Raw genomic sequence first — 26,375 nt, forward strand, 5'->3', positions numbered from 1 at the left:
AGGAATGTTTGTGTGCTGGATAAACAAAATGGCTCTAGTATATCTAGTTGCAGGTGCAATGTTGGGAATGGGAATAATGTGTTGGGGGATCTAACACCGAGTCTCTAAAAGTATAAACCGAGCAAGTGTATGTTACGCATTCTGATGTTTTAATTCATTCAAACGGAGATGAACTAGCTAAATATATATTTATACATGTATAATAACATTTTGAAATAACAGTTAGGTATAATAAGGCGTGCTTTAAGATCTTATCAGTCCAAGTACATACAAATTGAATGAAAGGAAATAAAATCTAATAGAAGCCAGCCAAAACAGCGCACTTTCATTTACTCGACACTCATCATGTTGCTGACTATGCCTATGAGTATATCAGCTGTCTGTGATCTCCTTGAAAAACAGAGAGAAAGAAAACGACTCCTGACCATAGCTGTACCAGTTCAGATCTAAACTGCTGCTGAGTTTTAATGCTCAGATTTATTGTGCTTGTTACATTCGCGCGGCTTTTTCTCCCAGGGCAGGAGAGAGGAGAGGAGGGGCTGAGCTGTGCTGTGCTGCACCGTTCAGCTGCTCACCTCTCACTGAATCCCGTCTCCACCTTTCATCCCTCAACTTGTCCCACGTAGGGATGGATGAGTTCCACCGCCGTCGGACCTTGTAAAGTATCAGACCAATGCGTCTGAACTGGGGGACCGACAGTCACTGGAGGGTCTTTGGGCGTCGGTGATGTTTGCAATTGGTGACTGCAGAAACTGCCAACGTGTCGGCGAGTCGACAGACCACAGCTTACTTGTGCGCTCTTGGAGTGGGAGAATGGACATGTGAATGAGAACGATTTCCCTCGGCGGCTACAATAACTGTTTTGGTTCTTTTAGTTCACAAATCGTCACAAAGTCTCACAAGTGAAAACAGGATTGATGAGATTCTTTTTCATTTTTTCTTTTTTTGTTTCTGCTTGAGGAGGAATTCATGCGCCGATAGCTCACGAGGCCAATATGCCAGAATGGGTCCTCTACAGTATTTATTTCTCTGTGGACTTCTGCACACCCAGACCTATGGTAAGTTCATACAGTGCATGCATCTCTTACTTCGTGTCGTGGTTAAAAGGATGTCTCGTCCCATGTTATGCTATAGAAAGAATAGTCAACTGTGACCCGATGCGTATTCGACCACAGTGATTCCAGCTTAAGTCCACCAAGAAGATATTGAGTATGGTACGCGATTAACAGCTGGGACCCTTCAATTCTTGGTCATCATATTATATACTTTCTTCTCTTTCTTTTTAGTTTAGCCCCTGTATAAGATTTTGTTCCAGACCAACTATTTAATGGTTAGGTAGACAAAGTGATTATTTATTTATACGGGGTACCCTTAGCTGAATAGATTTCTTACTTGAATTAAATGGTTGACAGCTTATCAATATTGAGTAATCTGACAAAAAAAAAAAAAAGAAAAAGTCCAGGCAGCCAAACTTTCCCCCCCCCTATATTATCTGAAAAAATAATATTTTCTGCTCCTTCAGTGTCATGTTCTACTCATGTCGAAACCTATAATGGCTCCTGCTGGACCCACATATTGCTTTAATTCTCTTTATCTTGCGTCAGATACGTGGCCTCACGTTCAGGTTGATCAGTTAACTTAATGGACCTTCTGCTGTCTCAAATTTGAAATGTCTAGTCTGACGTGGAGGCAGTGTACCTTCACATAGTCTTAAAATCTGTCCCAAGCTGTGCATGTGTTCAGTACAATGGACCTTTTAACATAAACACTGTATGCACAAAAATTCATTTGCACCTTTACATTTCAAGAATCTTGCGTTGTTCAATCTCCTGAAGTGTTTTGTGCTACTTTGTTCCATATAGCACAAATCTGTGTCAGTAGAGTAAATGTGTGCAGGTGTAAGCACTACACAGCACATAAAGTGGCTTTTGAAACAGGTGTTTCCTGTACACTGGAAATGCTGAGTTTATATGGTACAGTGTGTCAATGCAGCACACAAGAGCAGCAATCATCTCATCTTTATGAAACCTGTAGTCGGGGGGCGGGTGTTGATTGAACGCTGAGGTCATCGTAGGAGTTGAAGTTTGTATTGGACTCCTGCTGACAGGTGTTTCCTGTGATTGGCACACCACATTTTTCTATACATTTACTGGGTTGAATCAGCACATTCTGACAGTTACATCATAAGCCATTGTTAATGCATGGCTGTTGCATTGGTTTTAATGGGTTTCTGTGGATATATATGTATTAATATGGAGATATATGTTAATACACATCCAGCATACCCATTCTTATGTTTTCAGTTAAAGGAATCTTCCAAGTTATAAGCTGAAGCTTGTACTGGTAAAACACTGTCAGCTTAACCTGGTTTTTATCAAAGTGTCCACTGCATGTAAGCTCCCAAATAACTACTTATTTTCTGCAAGGCTTTGAGTGTGGGCTTCAGCACCATGGATAGTTCTCACTAAATGGACATATTTGGGAAGAAAAATGAGCCTCAAAGGCTGGACCTGGACAAAATATTTTAAAAATATTTTAACTGTTCTAAATGTATCTAAATATAACTCTTTACTTTCAGACTCCATTAAAATTATATCTGCCTTTTTAACCCCCATTTTAAGGAGTTACATTTAAAAAAAAATCCAAATCTTTCCCTTCTTTTTTCACTCATTTACATTCAGGGTCATAGTGTGCATGGAGCCTGCCCCGAGTAAGAAATAGACAACCCCCTCCTGATGAGATGCCAGTCTATCACAGGGCCAACAGACTGACAGGACCCCACAGGACCTTCTTGCTGTTAGATGACAGTACCAACCACTGAGCCAATGTGCCACCCACAACTTAAATCATCTAATTTAAATTCTGTTGTCTGACAGAACAAGCCTCAAACTCTGCATTAGCTACTGTGGAGACCGGGTAATGGGAAGACCAATTAAGGAAAGCCAGTATTTCACAAAATATGTGTTTGTGTGACTTTGCAGAGCCACACAAATGTTATAGATTATAGAGTTTTAAAAGCATTTTTAATACGCAGTGTATCTCCCTGCTTTGGCATGCTGGTGCCAGCTAATGGAACGCTTTTTGTCAACAAACCTCTTAACATTATAGACCATCACATCAATTTTTATTCACTTTTATGACTTTATTTCAGTTGCTGTAGAGCAGTCAATGATCACGGCTGCCTCTGCAGTTTGTATGATTTGTCCCCCTCACAGTTAAAAAGACAAGAGAAGCCAAACATCACTTTCATTTATTTATTATATATCTTATTTATTTTCTCCGTAAGACAGTCGAAAACGTAAGTTCTAGCGACTTAAACACTACACACTTGACTTGTTTGTATGCACACGACAGAGAAGACCTTTTAACTCAGATATTTTAATGTGCTCATACACCATGGAACAGATGAAAGTTGTGAGATTGTCATGTCGGTAAACAAACACAGTGCCACTACATTCGGGTCATTACTCTGTGACATTTAGAGGTGGAATATATGAAACACCACTGAATTGGTCAATAAATGGAAAAAAAAAAAATCAGGCATTCCCGTGACATTTGATGGAGATCAGCTATCAAATACTGGGGGTTAAAACGCAAATATTATTTATGGCGAAATATAGCTGTTGATTTGAAAAGCACATAGTGAACTTTGCACATCCTTAGTGTTAAAGTACAAATCAAAAAATCCATTGTAGCAGCTGCTGTTATACACCCACTGTGACAACATGTTTGATGATGTCAGTGTTTGATGGAACGTGTTAATGAAAAAGTTAATGAGATGTAATGACTCCTCAGCTCCTGTCTGTGAAAGTAAATATGAAAGCTTCAGTTTAGAAACACAGTATATTGTAGAGCAAATAAAAACCTGACACTAATCAGCTTTCTTTTTTTTTTCCAGGTACTGTAATCACATTATACTTTGTGTGTTCCACCAATCATATTTACAAATTGATGCAGAGGCATGATTTACAGTTTAAATTGCAGTGGAAATTATTATTTTAGTGACAGACGAAAACCATTACTTATTTTCCAACATAATTCCCCAAGATTTCTCTCTGTCATCAGCTGTCATTATTTTAATCAAAAGAAGTATGATAATCAACAATTCCCTGTTTTTCTCTCTTTTTTTTATTTTAGAGAAACTGTGATAAGCCAGTATTGCTTTACTGCTGTTGTATGACACAGTGCATTCTGAGTGCCTATTAACTTTTAAAGGTTGCTCATTCGTAGTTGATATTGCTGTTTTTGGTAACTCAGGGGTTACCAACCTTTATCCCAAACATACTGTTGGTTAAAAAAGAAATATATGTGTATATGAAATAAACATTATCATCATTCCTTTCCTTTAGGGTCTCGTCTTCGCCAGGAAGACTTCCCTCCCCGCATTGTGGAACACCCTTCTGACCTCATTGTGTCCAAGGGGGAGCCAGCCACTCTCAACTGTAAGGCAGAGGGTCGTCCACCGCCTACGGTGGAATGGTACAAAGACGGGGAGCGTGTTGAGACAAACAGGGAAAATCCCCGTTCCCACCGTATGCTGCTTCCCAGTGGGTCCCTCTTCTTCCTGCGCATCGTTCATGGACGACGGAGCAAGCCAGACGATGGCATCTATGTTTGCGTGGCCCGAAACTATCTGGGGGAGGCCAAAAGCCGGAACGCGTCTCTAGAAGTAGCACGTAAGTTTGACTTTTCATTGTGCCCCTCTAGGCACAAAGCTAATAACATGGTCAAAGAAATCTCAATGTTGCATGAAAAAAAAGGGAAATAAATGAATATGGAGCATGGGTGAGGGTGGTAACCTTTTGTGGGGTATATGAAAATATGAAAATGTGCTAATATTGCATAAAAAAGTAGAGGTTAAATTAAGCAAACAATGTGGAGCTGTTGTGCTACCGTATATGTCATCTGATGTCATCTGTCACAGTGCACGCAAGATCACATAACCTTTCCGCTGAACCTACAAGTGTGTGTTAATTTACCCAGCCGTGTGCATAACGTGTGTGCGCATATGTGTGTGAATATGTTTCCTGACTGCTAGTGAGACCTGTTTGGATGACCTGTTTGAGTAATGTATGGGCAAAGCTGTGAATCGCTCCAGGGAGGGAGAGCAAAAGGAGGCAGGATTTTAACCCAGCGAACTCCCTTTCAGTGTTTGGATTTGGAAAGACGCGGCCAGCTCCCAGCCAGTTCTCTCCCTGTGTGGGAGAAAGGCGCTCTGGGCTATTCACATTTCCATTATGTGCTAAACTGAGCTGATTTCTTGCCATGAACAAGATGCACACACGCTCGGACGCACATGCATGCACACAAAAACACCCACACCGTCTCCCCTGCTCTGTGTTTATCATTAGCACAGATGGGGAATTCCATGCAAACAATATATTGCAATTTGGTTTTAAAATAATAATTTAAAAAAATATTCATCCACCCATGGCATTCTGTTATATTTGCTTTTTAATTCCAAAATAGGTAAATATAAGACATGAACCTAATGACTTGACTATGATGTACTACAATTACATTACTACAGTTAAAACAAGAACATGTCAGAGTCAGAATTATGGCACTGTTGTGGCTTCAGCTGATTTGTCACCCTTGGCTTTATGGGCAAGTCACAGAACAGGAAGGGAAAAAAACTGAGATAAGAACCATGAAGCTAATTGTAGCTCAAGACATTATCTGAAATCTCTGTGCCTTCTTTTTGTGCACCACATGATCTCTTTGCCTTATTGCTGTATTCAGTCCCTGTTGTCTTGTGTTTCTGTTGTCTTCTTTTACTGATGATACCTCGTCTTTGTTTCAAGGCAGTGAACTGTCCTGGAAGTGCTGAGGCTTACGAAGATGCTGGCAATGTAATAGGACATACAAATCGAGCCATAAGAACGAGTGTGTGTCTGTGTGTATGTGTGTATGTGTGCGTCAGAGGATACAACATTGGCTTCCCCATACAAAACGAGACATTGTGGTGTCGGGTATTATAGCTGGTATTATCTAGCATCCCTGTCTCACTGTAATCGGAATTTACACTGCACTTTGTATCACATTTACACTGCACTTCTTGAGCTGTACAGTTGTCTTTGAAGATAGTGAATAATTCTTTCTCATAAAGAAACCAGAGACCCAAAACTGTCGTTATAATGTCAAGAGACACATCTTCTGGCGGCTTCACTGATTCCCTTGACTGAATAGATGCCTACTTTATGAGCACAGTGACTGTGTCAGAGTGATTTTGTGGGGATTTTCTGGTTCTCCCTAAACACAATAAAGCTCATTTGTATGTTGTAGCTCAAACCGGCATTCTGAATTCATTTTCTGAGTTAATTCTCACATTCTTTGTCACTGTTAAAGCTGCAGCTACTTATAAATTGTTTCTTGTTTTTTGTTTTTTTTTGTGAGAAACCTATGTTATGTGTAGCAACCATACATATGTTGTAAATGTGACTTACCCAAAATAGAGTAGCAACACCTAAATATTAGAAAATATAGAAATGTCTTCCTCAGCATGGCTCAGCAAAGCTTTAATATTCTTTGAAAGGCATGTTTTGTTGCACATCATAGGATACATTCTTGAATCCACACCAATTGGTTTATATTTTTTGTATTCAAAGCACCATCGTGATCATTTTGAGGACATTTTGAAGGATCAGTGTTGGCTCTGAGGAGTACACCTCATGAGTACACTTCGTATTTCTAGATAGAGCCATACATATTTGGAGAATGACACTTTTTTGTGTGTATTTTTTCTTTCTACACCACCTTAGTTAATTTAAATCACACAAGCGAGATGTGATTTGAGTGTAAACTTATGGCAGTAATTCAATGGATTTACCAAAAGTAAATGAAATGACTGCCTGAATTCTACAACCCATGGACATCACGAAATGTTGTTTCTGCTCTCTAAGTCCTTTACTGCCACCACCTTTAGTTCCTGTTTTTTGTGGGCCTTTCTGCCTTCAATTTATTTTTCTTTAATAAAAGAAAAGTAACAAGGCCATTGAAGAGTTTCCCATTCTGTTGCCTTGAGAAACTCTTAGGTTGCTTTTGCTGCGCTCTGATTAATTATATATTTGCACTGTGAAGTCCTGTCTGATCAGTTTTGCAGCATTTGGCTGAGTCTGAGCAGAGAAGTAGCACTAGCATAGCCTGCTAGTGCTGCTTCTTTAAGCAGTCACATCATCAATAACCACTCGGTTCCACAGGCAGCCATACATGCCATAACATTACTTCAACCATGTTTGACAGATGATGTGGTATGCTTTGGATCACAAACTGTTTCTCTCCTTCGCCATACTTTTCACTCCTCATAATTGTAGAACAAGTCAAGCTTGGTTTCATATGTCCAAAGATTTTTTCTTTTTTTTTTTTTTCAAAATGTTCCACATTTTTTCTGGCAACGTCAATTGACCAATATTTACATTTATGTAGACGACTTTGACAGTGATGCACCTACCCACACAAGATGACTTGACTTGGTTAGATGCTACTTTTTGGTGTTGCTGTTCTTGTCAGTGCATTTGTTCTTTTTTAGCAGTGTATCAGATGTTCAATTTCCCAATTCTAACTTTATTATTTTGATTTCCACCCTAATAATTGCCTTCACATGAATCAATCTTCATTGATGTCCACTGCAGTGGTGTACAGAAGCAAAACTAAAAACAAAAAATAAATGGTCCAAATACTCATTAATCTATTTGTACAGCTCAGTATATCTTGTCTATTATAAGGAAGCCCAGGATAGGATCCACATATTCTCAGTATGTATTATATTTATAGTAACTGCCTTGTGTACATAGTGTTAAGGGATCATTTTTGTTTTCCACAGCCTTTCTTACATAAAGGACAGTACATGCCGGGCAGATTTTAGTCTTCTCTGTGTAATTCAGAATATCATGGCTACAGGGATGCATAATCACATGACTCCTCCAGGGACTGCAGGTTCCTGCCAGTATTGCTGCAGCCAAAGTTGTCATGCAATGCTCCGGGTGGGAGCAAACGGGTATACGAAAGTGCTGTGGGGATGATCTGACAGTGAGTCTAGCTCTAGAATGGTCTTTAGGAGTCCACACACATCCTCAGATTTTCTAATGGGCTGTAGCATTGTATCTTAACCAGTGGCTCAGAAAATGTAGCTAACTAGAGGGGTGCTGCTCCCTCGGGTACATTTGTGCTATACAAGCTCAATTTTGGTGGTTCGTCATGCATTTTGTGAGCTTGAGTCTGAGTGAAATTTGAAGAGACATTATTCATTCCGTGTGATGCAAAACACTTCAGCTGTTTAAGATGGCAGCAAAGCTTAAAATATGTAAATTATGCAGATATGCCAGACAAACCTACAGCTGACAGCCTGGCATCAACAAATGATGTACCTCACAACATTTGTTTGTCATATAAATTAGCCAGTCCATACTAAAACATCTATTTGCACACATATTTTCTTTCTCCCCTTATGCCTTAACAGGGTTCATATTAAAGAATTAATAGTAATAGTGCAAATTTAAACCACAGGTTTTTTTCTTGTTGTTGAGAATCATCTAAAAGGACAGACAAAATGTTAGTTTTTCTTGAAATCTGAAGAAATTATTATGCATAACTCACCATTTCTTTATTTCCTCCATTATTTGATTTGTTATTCACTTAACACATTGGCATATTTTAAAGTCTTTGCCTTTAACTTGCTTCTTGTGCCTAATCATCTAGCTTCAGGCTGACTTCAATACAACTGTGATGTCTAGAGGGACAGTATTAACATATTTTCATACCATCTGCATGGTTATTCCTTCCTTGTTAAATCTTTTAGCGCACTGTGGATATTTTCCAGCACCGTGGTTTTTCAGAGGAAATGTTTTACATTTACATTGACTCTTAGCTGAGCGAGACTGAACTAACCCTGAATAAGTAGAAGTGGAAAAAAATGAAGGCTAGAAAGCATAAATTTTATCCTGGGGACAATGGGAGCATATTTATTTTCTAAGCCGATGGACTATAGCAAGGCACGAAACAGAAGAATTTTCAGCCTTCTTGAGATTCTATTTCCTGACCGTCTTATTTGGTGTATATCTGACACAAATGATAACATCAGCTATTTCAAAGGAAAAAAAAATAACTGTTTATTATTAGAATGTCATGTATTTTTTTCTTGATAAACAAGACCCATTGTGTTTTTGCTACTGTTGCAACATGTCACCTGGATCTCACATCCAAGTATGTAATTTTAATAATCGACAGGCACCTGCTGTCAGTGTGTACAATCACACTTGGCCAACCACTGAGGCAGCTTTTTTACATATTCACTCTGTTAAGTCAGACATTACAGCTGAGCGCTACTTCTGAGCAACGTGAACAAACAACTGTGCAACCTCCAGGCCACCAGTGGACTGGCACTAATCATCAGAGTGAGTGGCTGATGATGGAATTAGAACAGCTTCCTCAAACTATTAAGAGAAGGGACAGAAAGACATGAACGGTGATGTTTTGAAGGGAGTTGTGGGCGGAGAGGCGGCAGATGCGAGGGTATTCATTAGCACCAAACTCAAGAACAAGACGAGTCCCCTTCTGTTCAACTGTGCTAGGAGAATTAGATGTATAGTCACTCAGCCAGACAATCATCAATTAAATCCTCACAGTCCCAGACAACTAGTGAACTAAGCAGAAACAATGCTAGATAAATCTAGTGCTAGATTTTTTATTTTATTTTTTTTTTTACCATAGATCCCTATGGTAATCGTTTTTGCTGAAATATTGAACACAAAATTTTGGAATTTTAGTATAATAGAAGAGTAAATTCATTTACTGACAGTTTGATTTCAGACTGAAATCTGCGAGGTGGGACATGTGAAAAAGTCTTGAGCTGCCCATAACGTCTTTAAATTTTGCCTGGAAAATGGGAAAATAGGTGCAGTGATTCATTGAAACATGTTCAAACATAAATGGAAATAAAGTATATAAGTTAAAAGTTAAAAGTTTGTACAATTCTTGAAAGTCAGTATTTGGTAAGACTTTCTTTGTTCTTTAGCACTATCTGAATTCTTTTTGATTGTTGGATTTCTTGCAATTTCTTCAAGTAGCTTTCAGGAATAGTTCATCAGGCATCTTTTATCTAAAGCTTTTTTTTTTTTTTGCTTTTGTTCTGTTCTCCACCATAGAACCAAGTTCGCCAGAGCTTCTCTTTATATTTTTACATGTTGTACTGCCATTTTTGGGAGCATTACAAGTTGCTGTACATCAATACAACCATTATATCCCAAATGTAATAATATGTATGCATTAAGTCCATAGTAAGTACATAAATTGCAAAAAAGGGCAATAAACTACAAAAAAAGGAAATAGTTTTTGCTTTTTAAACATATTTCTAGTTAGAGAAATTTCAGAGGTATATACTTAAAAACTGTAAATACAAAAAAAGTTGCAGAAAATAGTTTCCATCCACAGGAAAATAATTTTGAATGTCTTCATAGTTTTATTTTTTAGATACACGAATTTTTGTATACTGCAGGAAAAATGGAAATAAATATTATATTGCAAATTTGCAAAAAAAAAAAAAAAAACAGCATGTGCATCAAAATAATCTATTTCCAACAGTGCAATTTGAGTTCTAAGTGTCCCAGAAACTATACAGAAAAGCATAAACTCAAACATGACAGACATGTTTGTTCATGCTGAAGTCTATGCCAACGTACGAAGTGCTATGAACAGCTGATCGGATCGGCAAAAGCATGTTTCTGGAATATTTTTGTTGCTGCAAGTGCTCTTTGTGCAATTTTTGCAAAACCATATGTGGAAGGAAACCGAGGACAAGCCGAATGCATAAGATGTAAGTACAACTCCTCCAGTTTCCTATGCAAAATACATTTTTGCGGTAACTTATATGGTTGCAATTCTACTGGGATTTAAAAATAGTTCCGCAAAGCAGGGAGTTCTGCTCCAATAGGCCTTAAAGGGTTGAGATGGTCCCACTCTGCTTCAATATTGTTGACATTTGGCCAATGGGGAGGCCAAGCTATGACTGATAATGTTCCACTGTGTGATTTTCTTTCTAGGTGTGCTTTTTGGAAGTGTGTTTGGAATCATTGCCAAGCTGAAAAATAAAGCAGTTGACAAGTGATATACAGGTGATATACATGCAGCCCCAAATCATGACAGAGCCTCCTCCGGGTTTAACGGGTTTCCTGACCTTCTCTGCACATTTGGATGAGGCTTTGGACCAGAATTTGATTCCTTCAGTCTCCTTCTTGTTTATTTGGCATATCATAGACTTTTCTCAGTGAACAGTAGATATATCAGAATAAATATCAGATCCATCTCTCGGGTCTTATGTCAGGTCTTTGATGGAGTTATTCAATTTTCCAAAGGGAATGACATAGCCTTTTAGGCCTAACTCTTCTTTGTTTTGTCCTCATTTAAAAAAAAAAAGAATAAATACTGCACACCATGCCAAGACAGGCCAAGTTTTCAAATAATAGCTCTTTAGGAATCATCCTGTTGGTGCAAAAATATTATTTTCTACCTATTCTCTAAAATTATTGCACACCACATGTTAAGTGGTCTTTTATGTGTTGACAGAACATTCCTCTGAATATGGTCTAGTACAAGAACTGTATAAAAAAATGTCCAAAAGAAGCCCAGAAAATATTACCTATTGCTTTAGTCCAATTTAAATAATTAAATAAATAAAATAAATTAAAAAAATGTGTTGCTCCTTGGAAACCATATATAAAGAAGAGCACTAAAAAAAGTTGAGCTACCAATTATGTTCAACATGTACATTATGGGCAATATTTTCAGTTCGCAGCCATATAGCTGTGCTGTGATCTATATCATCACTCACTGCTTTCTTGTCATTGTCTTCTCCTCAGTGATGCGCATTACCCTGAGCAACATGGGCTACTGGTTGGTATAATGTACTGTGATAGTCAAAGCAATGCTTTCTCCAGGCATGAAATTATCTTCTTTCACAAAGTGCATCTCATAGAAGGCATAATTTATCTACATCACCATATTTATGCTTTACATTTGGTATATATCATATGGGGAGGTTTTCTTCAGAAAGCTGTTTGGGTTTAGAGTTTTGCTGTGAACAGTCATTACTATTTTAAGGTACTTACCTGTAGTTAGAACTGATGGTGTGAGTCTGAAAACGTAGTAAATCACTCAAGGTTTAGTAGCCGTTCTATTGGGAGACATTCTGTGGTGCTTCAAAAAGTGGCAACTTGCCATTAATCATGCATTTCACTGTTTTGAAAACACCCAGGGTTAGTGTCTGCCTGCCAGCCCTGTGTGTTTCTAGGCAGACTGTCAATGTTTTGTATGAGTAGATAGGTTGGCCACATTGTACAATCTGTTTCCAGTTCACCAGCCCTTGTGTATCTTTCTTCTGTTTACCCTGCTTTTGTTAAGCCAGTATAGGGTTTTGAACCCAGCTGATAAGAAGTGAGCTTTCTCAGGTTTTCACCAAATTTAATCATTAGCATTATTAATACATGCCGTCATACTTTAGCAGGTTACATTTGTCGTGCACATTTGGGCCAAATCGATGCAGCATTGCAGTATTATGTGTGGTTATTCAACATTTCTTTCACAATTAAGTTGGTTGTATCTAATGCGAGCAGATGTAAAAAAAATAATTCAAAACTGTGCAAACGTATATTTCTTTAATACCTCTTAGAGGTGATTGCACAAAAAAAGGGATGCTTCTCCACGTGCATTTATGATCCCAATCACACTGATTCTTTTTTTTCTCTCCATAGGGCCATTTTGGTGTTGCTAAGCAGCCTGTAATCAGCCATCAGTTTCTTGTATGTCAGTGAGCTACATACAGTATAATTTACAGTAGCTATATTAGTATTAGTAGTATAGCATCAAAAACAGAAACCTTGAAGTGAAAGAGAGAAACAAGCCCCCAAATAGCCCTAAATGAAATCATATAATTTCCAAATGAAAAACGAACAAAGACCATGGTGCATTGTTAACACAGCTGAATCACAGCTGGTATACTCTGATTTTCCACCTGTTAGGTAGTTAGGCTTTTTCTAAAATAATGAGATTATAGTTATTCACATTACAAACTGTTCCAAACATGTACTCACTTTAGACAGTAAGCTACAGAGGGAGCCTACCATGTCGTCTGTTGGTGTTTAACTATCCAGTCTTTTCCACAGCACTTAAAATGTGGCTTACATTTGTAGATCATTGTGAAGCTCAGACAGGGAAAATGGTATCAAGACTCCACATGCAAATATAACCTGATCACACTCATGTGGGCATTAGTATGCATGGGAAGCTTTTTGAATGTGATAATTATCAAATCCTTGAAGATGATGTGAATAATATGTATTCGAGTAGCTTTCAGGTTATGGTACATGGATTAGTAAGGTGGCTTTATTTCTATTCAAGTTGTTTAGTATGTGTGTGGAGATCTTTTTTTTTTTTTTTTTTGCTGTTGTTTTTAATCATGTAAAATGATGCCATCATTTTATGACAAATGTTCCTCTAGGCATGGTGCATGCTCTTATATTTGATTTTTTTCTGATCATCAAAAATGGATACTACACATGTCTATAAGTTTTCAGTAATCTTAGTTATTTTTTCTTCATTTCTGCTGTTGAACTTGCATTTGGAAAGGTCAAGCTCTTGGATTGTCAAAGTAGAGAAAAGCTGAAAGGCTCAGCATTGAATTTTTTCCTATCGGAGGTCACTTATTGAAAACATATCGTATATACACAAAAATAGCTAAATAACTTTTTTAAAAATTATTAAAGAAATTCATTCTATCCAGTGCTCCAAAACTATATTTACTTCTGAATGAGAGTCTAGTCACATTTTATAGAATAGGTGTTGAATTCAAAGAAGACTGAATTAATCTGTACTGTATATATAGTCATATCTCCTATGACTGTAGAATCCCAAATGAACGTGTTAGAATCTGTTGGATATGTTTCTCGATTTGTTTTGGGGTCTTAATAGTAGTGTAGGAGAATACTTTTGTTTCTTCCAGGTAATAAAAATACAAACCACATATTTATTTTCCTGTCTTTTCAGGCAGTTTTATGTTAAAAGTATTTATAAACTGCAGATATAGAGGTGGCCAGGGCAAGGAAGTAGAACTAATTTATGGATTTTTTTTTTAATTTTATTTTTTTGGCTGAAGACAGTGAGTGAAGGGGCTAGCATCTGGTGCTAACTGGACCATGTTCACTCCTTGGAGGTCTGTGCATTATGAGGTTCGGTAAGTTAGCTAAGGGCTAGCATCTGGTGTTAATTGGACCATGCAAACACCTTTAAGAGCTCTGGTGCACTTTCTTACAGTTGGTTGGAAGAAACATATGCCTGGCGTGAAGAAGCACACTAGCTTGATTTGCTGTGTTCAAGCGAGTTTCAACTTTCTAATTTATGATGAGAATCAGTTATATGTAAGTGGAAATTCAAGATATAACATCTTACATTCCCCTCTCCATGTCTCTGTCTTAATTATACATCAAAATTTGTTTCCCCATATACATCCTGTCTTTTTACCTTATTTTAGATATTTTACCCGAGTGTCATATTTAAAATGCTTGTAAGTGGTTATGTTTTTTCTTTAACTCATTCACTGCCAGCCATTGGCAGTGAATGAGTTAAACCCATTGACTCATTCACTGCAATTGACGGCTATTGACGTCAATGGCAGTGAATGAGTTAATATAATGACAACATTTAATAAGAATGGAAATGTACTTAAATATCTCACTGAATTTCACTGAATAAATGTTTATTTAAATAAGCACTATTTTATTTTACTTACAATAACACACTAACTTGCTAATACAACTGTTCCCCCTTCACAAAGCACTTTTAATGTTATCCAGCAAAACGATGACTAAAGTTTGTTTGTTTGTTTTAGAAGGAATTCTGAGTTACATAAGTCAGTGATAAACAAGGTTGCTTGTCAAACAGATGCTAACTATTAAATTATGGAATCTGGTTACTTTTCATGGTCAGTTGATCTTTACCCTCTTGGGATTTTATCATCCTGCATTTACGGATGCGTCATCACGTTTGGGACTATTTTTCACATTCTTTCAGAAGGAAAACAACACTAACTCTGTCTGATAAAAACAAGCACTCTAAAAGACTTCAGGGATTAGTGCTTGGCAAAGGCATTTAATATTCTAATAGTAGGAAATATCATCAATAGTTACAAGTCTGACAGATTATAAACAGACTTATTTTATTCACAAGTTGAAAGTGTCTGGATTTATAATGTCCCAGTAACTATAGAATTCATCCTAATGAAAGCAGCAGTCAGTGTCATCCTTTCATTTAAGCGATTGTGTTTACTGAGTCAGTGGCTAGGTCATATTGGGTCAAGCTACTCACATGCACCTGTCACAACCTGTGACTGGGGATTGCTGTTATGAATAAACCAAATATTGCTATCTACCTGAGGAGTCCTGCACACATATTGAAAATCTTCTTTCAAAATTGTGTTGAGGGTTGCAGCTTCCAGCTACAGATTTCTCATCCAGCGAGGAAAGATATGTGTTTACTGTCAAAGTAGCCTTCAACTTTAATGCCTAAGTTGAGGACTGTGTGGTAAGAATTATTATTTATTTATTTTTAGACCATTAAATAACATACATGTAACAGTATTTGTCAGAAGAATTCAGCCATGCATACAACATTTTATATTCAACACGTTTGTGTTGAGCTTGCAAAGACCAGCTACAAAATCCATTTTCAATATGACGGATCACAAAATGATTCATTACACACCACCGTCTACTTTTCAAGGTATTATATTGTGATGCCAAACACAGTACATTACTGGCTATAATTTAATGCAGTCGTGTTCCAACATTTGAATTTGAAATATGGCTATACATCTCCTTTTAGATGAGTTGGCGCTGGCTTGAGCTACTCCATTAGCAGACCTTGAATGGGGCCTTCACACTATTACAGATATAGCTGTAACTTATTGCTTCTGTCATCTGTAGAAGCTGCTGCTGGGTGTAGCCTTCTGTTTTCAGAAAGCGACATCCAGCCATGTTTTATGACAAATATATAAAGCGGCATGACGCTATTAGGACGGGTAATGGATTATATTCAGAAATTAAATTAAGAATTTAATTTTCTTTTTAAAGTAAAAAGAAATCAGTAATTTAAAGTGACCCCTAGCATGATAATGTGTTCACACTGTATTTGTGTGTTTGCGTGTGGGATTGGGTGTCTTTACTCATGTGTGATTGTGTGTGCATCTGAGTGTGACAAAGCAAAGGCGTGTGTCTCTCAGCAAAATGATAATGCTTCATAATTGTTGCACTGCAGTTATTGATGTACAATATATGCATGTTCTCGATGTGGGTTAGAGGGCATATTTAGGCAGATTGCCCTAATGCAAAAAAGAAAAAAAATCCCCCGTGGACTATAACACATGCAGTTTTATTAAAACATATTATCATCATTCTTTTCGTGGTATATTAACCATCGCTGGAAGCCAGTGAATGTGTTGAAATATCTGCTGTTTCACTGTGTAATACTGCTAACTTAAGTGTGCCTATCCACTCTCTTCTTCAGTCTGGCTGGGGTGATGAGAGTGAGGAACATCACCAACCAGCCAGAGGGTCTCTGTAGTTGGTTTATTATTCATGTTGTCTACCCAACATTCTACCCAATCTAGGCCAAAGCGCTATTATAACTGCTAAGTGTCACATGCTAGACTTCCGTTTGCCCATTCATTCACTCCCATTGCATCAGTCTATGCTGAAGTCCATCCACCCAATACTCTGATTCACAAAATGTTGAGAGTGCTAGGACCAGAGCAGCAATAAAATGACATCAGGCTTTCACAGTACACACCTGAATGAGTAAAGAGGAATGGGAATATCCGGAAGCTTCATTAATTCATGAAACCTGCTGGATGTAGTATTTTTCTTTTATCTAACCCTGAAACTCACGAGCATCTGTCTGCTCGTGCTTTTACCTGGCTAAGGTGATTTCATAAATAAATGCTTTCTACAAGACAAAGTGGGCTGACAGAATGTTTCCTGTCACTACCTTTTATATCAGCAAATCCATAAAGTGCTGCAACCCTGTGTGTCTTAATTTATTCTCAACTGCTGTAAAGGGTGTAATTGCAACAAGGCACCAAATAACATTACATCCCTTCTGACATGTGTCTGTTTGTGTAACGTAAGCGATACTTACACTTGGTGTGGTTAGATGGTAGACTCAGGACTAGTGTTTCAGGGGTCTAAGTGGGATTTCTGATAATCAAGACGGCTACTAACCATCTCATACCGTGTTGTTGATTTATACTTTACAGATTTTTATTTCCTTTAAACCAAATGCTCTATTTAGTTCTTCATTCAGTTACATAACCCTGCTTTTTCTGATTTCATATTCTCTTCAACCTTGAAAGCTCACTTATCATTCCACTCTCTTTTATTACTTTCTCCTCTCCAGCGCCCAACACACACGTTTCCTATGTTGTTCTTTATTTGTATATGCCAGAGACCAGGTATACTATGATCCTTCAGATTCTTGATTATTCTTTTTATGTTGCATGTACAAAACAGATTTTCTAGGTTGTTGGATGAGTCAGGTACCTTTTACTTCATGGATTTGTCAATGCAGCTACTATATCTAAGGACTTTTAAGCCCTCTACTGCAGCTGTAAAAAGCCCTTATCAGAGTGAAAAGTGATGGGAAACATGTCGTGAGCTACAGAGTCTTAATTCCATACTTAAAGTAGTTCACAATGAGGGATGCCACGCCGTGAAATTTCATTTTTGTAGAAGCGAAAGATTTCATTACCAAAGAGTCCTCAGAAAAACATTGTTCTTCTTCACTGTTTTTCCTGTTTGTCTCCCTCGACACTGGCTTGGCAGAAAAAAAATGCTTATGTGTACAATAGTAGTATTTTCATGGAAAGCACAACAATTTATTTCTTCTCGCTACGTTATCCTTGCCGTAACCATTTTTACGCCTCAGATAACTAATGGGAAAGATCAAAATGTCACATGATTAATCTTATATTTAGAACAAATTCAAATATGCAATATGAGGGAGCTACAATGAGAATCACGAGTCATTACAAAATTAACATTTTGGTTAAGAGACAATAGGACTGTAGCACTGCAGAAGGCTGTTTTATAAAGTGTTCCTCTGTAAAGGATGTTGTTCCCATGGTTAGTTGGTTTGCTTGGTCTCTCATGCTCCAGTAGTTAATGTGTACTAGTCCATTGCTGCAGATGCTGTCCGCATGGGGACTGGAGCTGAGGAGTGACCAACAGAGCTCAACGTGGGGAGGGACGGACAGTGTGTTCCAGAACAGATGTTTCCAGCCTTTGTGCATTTGTCATTTCAGCTTTAATCTGGTCAGTGAAGGGCATAGATGCTGCATGGATGGGGACCCCAGCTGTCAGCACTCTTGAGAAGTCACCCACCCCTCCACCCCTCACCACAAATCCTAAATTCATTCGAACATTCAAGGTCCTCCTATTCAAATCCATACTCATGTACGCACGCAAAAGCAAACACCACACTTTGTAATTGGCTCAGAATTAGGGCACACGGACTATTGTTGAACCTGTGGAGATTATACATCATGCCTGAATCTGTGGAGATTATGCAGTGCTGGGATATTATGCCTCCATTTTCTCTGATTGCCTCTTTGTATTATTTCCCTTGGTTGTGCCGTAGTGAATTCTCTACTTATTTCATCCCTTTTTCTTCCCTAATATTGTACCACATTCTGTTTTTGGTTTTCACTCAGTTTTCCTCTGTTGTACACAGTCTATTCCCCTGCATTCTACCATTCCCCTCTATTCACCCCCCACCCCTACACACACACACACACACACACACAACCACCACCATCAACCATCAACACCACCACTCTCCACCCCCTTGCCTTACCCTCCTCCTCCGTGCCTCTCCTCCTTAGGGCCTCTGGCTGTCTCCCCACAAGTGATGTTCTCCTGGCCAGATGATGCATGCATATCTCTTGTGTCTTCTTGATGCTAACTCACGTAGACATTTGCACGGCATTGTGGGATTCTGCTCTCGGTCATATTTCATGTAATGATGAAAATGATGATGGTGATGAGGAATCAGGGAGAGGCGGGGATGGGGTTGGAGAGGGGGTGTGCTTCTATTTTTTGCCCTTGTCTTTTCTTCAGTATCAATCAGTGCATTGAGATTAGACAGTAGATAAATGGTGGTCACACAGAGTGAAGCATGGGTAATAAGTTTTGGTTTGAGTTTGGACGAGTTCCTTTTCACTTTCCATGCGATCATGAACAGCACTCAGTATTATACACAAAAAAGTAGGCTTCATCGCTGCTTGTGTTTAGCATCAGTTTAGAATTATAAACTCCGACTTTCATGGTTGCTAATCTCTGGGTCAGTCACTCTTCTTCTGTTTTTTTTTTTTGTTTGTTAGTTTGTTTTGTTCACTTCAAGGGCACCCATGATTGCTTGAACAGTGTGTTCTGAGGAAGAGACAGGAAGTGAAAATTATCCCTAATAGAATAACATTTTCCTTGCAAGTGTGCTAACGAACGGAAATGTGTTCTGAGCAAAAACTGAGTAAGAGGGAAACAGGGAGGATAAACATATTCAGTGAAGAGAGAGGGGAGGGAGGTGTCATTATTGGATGAGTCTGGGCCATGGCAGACTTTTGGCCCTCCTACAGTGTCTCATCTGTGTGTATGTGCAGCACATTTGTGTGTGTTATAGAGTTTAAAAAGATATGCTGGTGCTTGTGTGCACATTTTAGGGACTTGCTGCTATGCAAAGCTTTGTCAGTGGATATAGCATCTATGGAAGAGAGATTTCTTCACAGTCTACGCTACACCCTAATTAATCTGCTTAAACCTGCTAGGCCTGTCTCCAGCACTCTTACACATCAGAAAAGCCAGCTCTGAATCCAACCAGGATTTTCTCCATGGATGCCAGTGGAAAATCATTCCAGCTTCACCGCTGACAGCTTTCTGTCAGAATGTGCAGAAATGCATATAGAGTGGAGACAAACATACACATCATCATTTCCTATCATGAATATTGAATAGGGAAGCAGTTATCAAGAGGGGTCATGAAGTCCCTTAAAAGGTCTAGTTGTTGGTTTATATTGCCTACCTACAGCCAGTGTCTTTCAGATGACAAGCACTTCCATATCCAACAGATAAACCATTGTAAGGTCAATGCTGTTCTATTGGGTTTGCCATAGGGTATAGCTGTGATCTGGATATGACAAAAACACCAATGACCAAATGGTGACAGTCTTTTTTATTTATTGCTGGAATAACTCCCCTGTAACATCTAATGAAATAAATTCAGATGATACAGCCAAATGTTTTTTGGATGTTTTTTGCAAGCTGTTGTGACAAACTACTTCAATCCAACTTAGGTACCTAACTTCATTCATTTCTAATGAACAACACGCTTTTAAAGAGTGCCACACTGAATATTGAATTGAAGTTAGAGATAAAGTTTCAGGCTTTTGGTAGCACTTAAGCAGATTATAGTGTGATGACTGCAGAATGAAGGAATCATCACAGCAAGCAAAAATGAAATGTTCAATATTTTCTTGGCAGTACCAACAAAATATAGACTAACGCTGGAGTGCATGTGAGCCACACTGTTCCAAAAAATAGTAATGTCAAAGTATCTTACTGTATATTTTACAGTTTTGTACTGTCTTTCTAGAATATCATGAAATTTACATAAGTAGACTGTGATTTTACATGTCAAAGGTAAAATAACATAACATCACTGTAAATATAGTAAAACACAATTTACTTGTTTTTTAAATATATTTTTTTGTACATATGCATATTTAGATTGTAAAAATACATTCACAAATGTATCATGATTTCACAAATATCTGTCCGTTATTTGAAAGATCGAACTGTTGAATTCAAATGTAATGCTATGGAAAAGTATATAACATGACTCCTATAAGCTTGTGTTACATCACATAAGTATTATTATCAGTGCTATTTAGGGCGATTGTAGCTCAAGAGTTGGCAGTTCGCCTTCTGATCAGAAGGTTGCCGGTTCGAGTCCAAGCTCAGACACTCGCGGTATTGTGTCCATGGTCAAGACTCTTCACCTACCACCTACTGGTGATGGCCAGAGGGTCCAATGGTGCGATATGGCAGCCTCGCCTCTGTCAGTCTGTCCCAGGGCATGCAATCCATTATTATTTAAACCAACTGTTAACTGTATATTTCTGTACATTTGCGTATTATGATTCATATTGCCACATTCATTGATCTTGTTTATAGGTAATTTCATTGTTTGATCACATTAAAATGTTCATAATTTAATGTCTAAAAGCACTTGGAAAAGGCAGAATCCCATGTACTGAAAATGACTGTATATTCAAGAGAAAGTTATTTTCTGTTATTTTACGGTCGTATTTTGGCGCCCCAGCTGCCGGAATATTACCGGGTTTTTTTTATTTGTTTTTTTTCCTATTTATATCTAATTTCATTGTTTAATCACATTAACATGTTCCTAATTTAATGTTTAAAATCACTTGAAAAGGCAAGATCCCATGTAAAATAAAACAAACTGTATTGTCATTACTGGAAATAATCATATTTTTATGAGGGAGTTATTTTCTGTTATTTTACAGTAGTATTTTGGCGCCCCAGCTGCCGGAATATTACAGTTTTTTTAAGATGTTTTTTTTAACAGTGCAGAGCTTTAGCAAGCACAATATTTTGCTGAATATGTAACCTGGCTAGACAGATACTAGACCTAGCATGGTGCTGATATCATACTGAGTGTGTATATTTTTTTGTGGCTTGCCAGCTTATTATTTAGTTTGGGTGTCTAATGACTGGAAAGGCGTATGCATTGATGGTTTGGATCTTATTCCTTTGTATAGTGCCAAACACTACAGTATCCATGAGTGGTGCGTTGAGTCACAGGGATTCTTATTGTCAGCTCAGTTCTGCCTTGTCGTAGAGTCCTGATGTGTTGCTCTGTCAACCAGGAGGTGATTTGGGGCCCAGTGGTGTTATTTCCAATTTTTTCGACTCATTTGCCTACTCATCCTGGGTGCTACCATGTCTGAGAGGAGCTTCCATGTTGTGGAGTGGAGGTAATTGGTAGTTCGAGACTATCATGCCCATTATATGATATATCATGATATATGTGGCAGTCTTTAAAAATTGCTCTGCCCTGTGTCAATCAGTCCTGGTGCATACCTGCTGTTAGCAGTCACTTTGCTGTGAGGTGATCATTGAGAGTTTAGCTGCTATTGAGAGATTACTCTGAATGGATCTTTTGGAAAACTGATTCTACAGTCTAATTCTTCAGCCATGTAACCAGAGCTGTGAGCCTTTAGTTGACAGTTTCTAGAACCTCAGTTATCTTGTTGTACCTCTTTTTCATCCAGAATGTGTCTCTTATGATTCCCTTCTGCAACTCAATCAATTAACATCCTCCAACTTTTTGGTTTCCCTGATTTTGTCTTTTCCTCTACCTGCATCTTGGATCTATATCTGTGATTTTAATTTATAAGTGATTTTAAGATTACTGTGGCAATGGTATGTATATATGACCTCAATGGTTTCAGTGATACTGGTAGTACAGATGATGCATTGACCAGTATTCATATTCACAGACATTTTCTTAAATGGGCAATCAGTGTGCCATATTTTTCTATGGTTGGCTACCTTGAGTTTTGCCACAATATTCATCTTCACCACAGTACTGTAGATGCAATTGTCATTGCAGGTAGCTGGGAACCATCAAGTTTAGTTACACTGCTCGTCTACTTTGTGTACACTGTTTTTTCCTAGCATGTTTGGCTTATTATTTCCACACTGCTGACTATTGTTCCTGTGGTGTTACACGGGGAAAAGAAGGTTGGAAATAGCTGTGGTGAAGATGTTTTTCAAGATGAGGGCAGACCATAGGGTGGCATATAAGAGTAGAGGAAGGTGCACACAGGTGGACTGTATCCTGTGTAGACAGTGCAATCTAAAAAGATGCAAGGGAGTGTCAGGGGAGAATGTAGTTAGGTACCATCAGATGGTAGTCAGTAGGATGAATTTGGAAATCAAGAAGAGGAAGGGAGGGAAGGGAGAGTCAAGGGTTAACTAGTGGAAGCTGAAGAAGGAAGAATATTGCACAGACTTCAGGAAGGCATTGAGACAGGCTTTGGGTAGTGGGGCAGAGTAGAGCTCTGATTTGATGAGAGAAACTGGCAAGAAGGTATTTCATGTGTCTTTTGAAGAAAGAAAAGAGGATGAGAGAACTTAGTAGTGGAATGAGGCAATATAAGAGGAAGAGGTAAATAAAAAAAAAGTAGAATATGGGGAGGTGAGATACAGCAAAGAGAGAGGTGGCAAAGATGAAGGAAAATACTTATAGTTAGTTATAAAATGACTGGAAAGGGTGTGCAGCAGGTTAGCGTGATTAAGAATAGCAATAGAAATGTACCAAAAAGACAGTGCTGAGAGGGTGGAAGAAGAACTTTGAGAAAATGAATGAAGAAAATGAGAGTGAAAGGGTGATGGATGGATGAATGAATGGAGAAGTAAATCTAGAAGTGCAGTAAACTGGTAAGGAGGAAGTGAGGTCAGCTATGAAGAGGATGAAGAGTGGAAAGTTGGTTATGACATACTTCTTGAGATATGAAGATGCCAGTGAGACAGTGGACTTGAATTTTAGCCAGACTGTTTAACACAGTCGTGGAGAGTGTTGATGGAGAAGTATAGCAATGGTCAGAAAAAGTTGCACTGTCTTTATGGATCTAGAGATAACCCATGGAAGGGTGGCAAGTGAGGAACTGTGGTATTGTATCATGGATTCAGGAGTGGCAGAGAAGTATGTGAAGGTGGTGCAGGACAAGTATGAGGACAACGAGACAGTGGTTACCTGTGCGGTACAAGTGATAGATGTGTTGAATCTGACGTGTAATTACTCCAAGGATCAGCTCTGAGCCCCTTCTTGTTTGCAATGGGATCATAGAGAAGGTTAAGCAGGAGTTTCTGTGGACTACGATGTTCACAGACAATATTGTGATATGCAGTGAAAGTTGGGAATGAGTGGAAGAGTGCCTGGAGAGCTGGAGGTATGCTGTGGAGAGAAGAGGAATCAAATTCAGTCGAAGCAAGACAGAATATGTCATGAATGAGAGCGAGACAGGTGTAATGCTGAAGATGTATGGAGGAGAAGTGAAGACGGATGAGTTTAAATACCTTGAGTCAGTTGTTGAAAGGGGGTGCAGACATGGTGGACCAGATGGAGACAACTGTCAGGGGTGATTTATCAAAGAAGGATAGCAGTAAGAGTGAATGAGAAGGTGTACATGAAGGTAGTGGGACCTACTACCATGTACGGTTTTGAGACCATGGCATCAACAAAAAGACAGCAGGCTGAGGTGGAGGGAGCAGAGCTGATGTTAAGACTTTCATAGACCAAAATGAGTACATCAGAGGGACAGCTCAAGTTTTTTAGAGTCAATGTTTAAGAGACGAGGTTGATTTTGTTTTGACATCCTCAAAGATTTATAGTGGATATAGTGGGTTGTACGTTTATTCCACAGCTGCTCTAAATTACCAAAATCCTCTGTAATGGTTTTTGTAATAATTCATCCATTACTATGCCCAGATTGCATTCCTGAACAAAGAAAACCGTTTTTGTGGTTGGTGGTTCAGTGTTATGCTTGATTAATTTCTGGCTTCTCAGAAAAGTCCAGTATGCTGTTTTAAATTTGGCTACAAAAATGAAAACTAAATAATTTTCAGTTAATAAAAATAATATTGTAGTTCTTAAGACATAGAGAGAGTAAGAGAGATAGGAATCGAAAGCAATCCTTATATTCAAACCTAGGGTAGTTTGTCCAACTACTTTTGAGCCTCTGAAAATGGATGACTATGTGTAGTTTTATTATGCATGGTTTTAGGAATGATGATGATAATTAAAAAGTTATGATATAAATAGTACGTTTACCTTCCATACAACAAAAAGTTGCAAGAGGAACAAACACTGCTTGTTTTGGTCTATATAGACACAAAAGCATTCATGAAATTAGGACTCTTTTTCACTTAAAAAAGGCACAAATGTTGGTAGGTGCAGTGGCAGATGCCTCATGACTATTGTTTTTAATAAGAGCCTGAAAAAAAGGATCCATGGGATTAAAATTGCTAATTTAAATTCCTTTGTCTGCTGGTTAATGCCGCTCACAGACAACTTGCCAGTTCCTCAGTTTGACTACTTCTGTCCAAACTGTAGATGATGCCAATGTAAGTCATGACACAAATTAGCAGAATTTATTTTCTTTTGAAGCAGAAAAAAATAGTCTACAGTTGAATTGACTGAAAAACAAAGCAAAAATCCTTTTAGTGGTGCAACCAAACACTGGTTTCACATTTGTGTCCACGTTTAAAGAGGCCATTCCTTTCCTCTGACAGCCTCAGTAAGTTTCAGATAACCTCAGATAACCAGCTTCTGTGCACAAGTTATTCCTTGAGCAGTCAAGCATAAGTATTTTTCAACATCAAATATGATTTTTCTTGTCTGTTTTGCATATTTCATTGAATTATTTTATATTGTATTAAGTATTTACAACATTAGATTTTTTTAGAAGACTGTTAATCACATTTCCCTTCCTTTCTTTCTTTTTAGTCACAGAACTACATAACTACAACTACTAGCTGACATTTTGGAATATTTGTGATCACTTTAGTTTTTTTCTCTTGAGCAAACATGACTCAGTGCAGTGAAAACCAAGAAAAGATAATCTTGTGAAAATGTCTTGACCTCGATAAACAACATTTGGCAAAATACTATCATCCACCTTTTAGTTTTCTGAAGCTTTCTGTAGTATTGCACACATTGTAATAGTTTTGATCTCAAGTTTGAATTTTATCACTTCTATGGAAGTGCAGATGTTCACACCAGGATCTTTATGCAGTGCAACTGCACACACAACACATTGTGAAGTTGTAGTGAGCAGTTAGGCAGTCATTTAAATGATTTTTTAATTGGACATAGGACAAATGCTGAAGTAGAACAATTCCAAAGCCACCCTTCTCCTTCTCCTTCTGTGTTAGCTCAATTAATCCCTGATTGGAGCTAATTACTTGTGTAACGTCTATTTGAAATAAGGCTGGATATAAAGTAGGCTGAAGACACTTGGCGATTTCTTCTTCACTCTTTAATGCAGTCTTCCTGCCAAACAAACCAAATATTTGATGACAGAGTGTCTAATTGCCTGCTTTCTATCTCACTCACTCTCTGCCTGTGATTAACAAGCATGGGCAGGTGTGTACTGTGCTGAAGTGTGCATGATTTAGATTTACATTCCCACACTATAGATTATACATTAACACTTTGATAGTCGTTCTCGATCACTAAATCATACTTGCTATTTTCCA

At 38.1% G+C, this 26,375-nt stretch overlaps 1 protein-coding gene across 2 annotated transcripts in view; it reads left to right on the plus strand.

Annotated features, from left to right (window-relative positions):
- Positions 1–407: 407 nt before the first annotated feature.
- Positions 408–26,375, plus strand: part of LOC102300386 (roundabout homolog 2) — an 82,964-nt gene continuing 56,996 nt past the window's right edge. For both annotated transcript variants that reach the window (XM_042214499.1, XM_042214500.1), the window contains exons 1-2: positions 408–1,058; positions 4,350–4,676. In XM_042214499.1, coding sequence (XP_042070433.1) covers positions 1,004–1,058; positions 4,350–4,676 — 382 coding nt within the window. In that variant the 5' untranslated portion in view covers positions 408–1,003. The remainder of the gene's footprint in view (positions 1,059–4,349; positions 4,677–26,375) is intronic.

The sequence above is a fragment of the Haplochromis burtoni genome, unplaced genomic scaffold (genome assembly GCF_018398535.1).
Source record: "Haplochromis burtoni strain Fernald_Lab_line unplaced genomic scaffold, NCSU_Asbu1 Contig_576, whole genome shotgun sequence".
NCBI classification, from domain to species: domain Eukaryota; kingdom Metazoa; phylum Chordata; class Actinopteri; order Cichliformes; family Cichlidae; genus Haplochromis; species Haplochromis burtoni.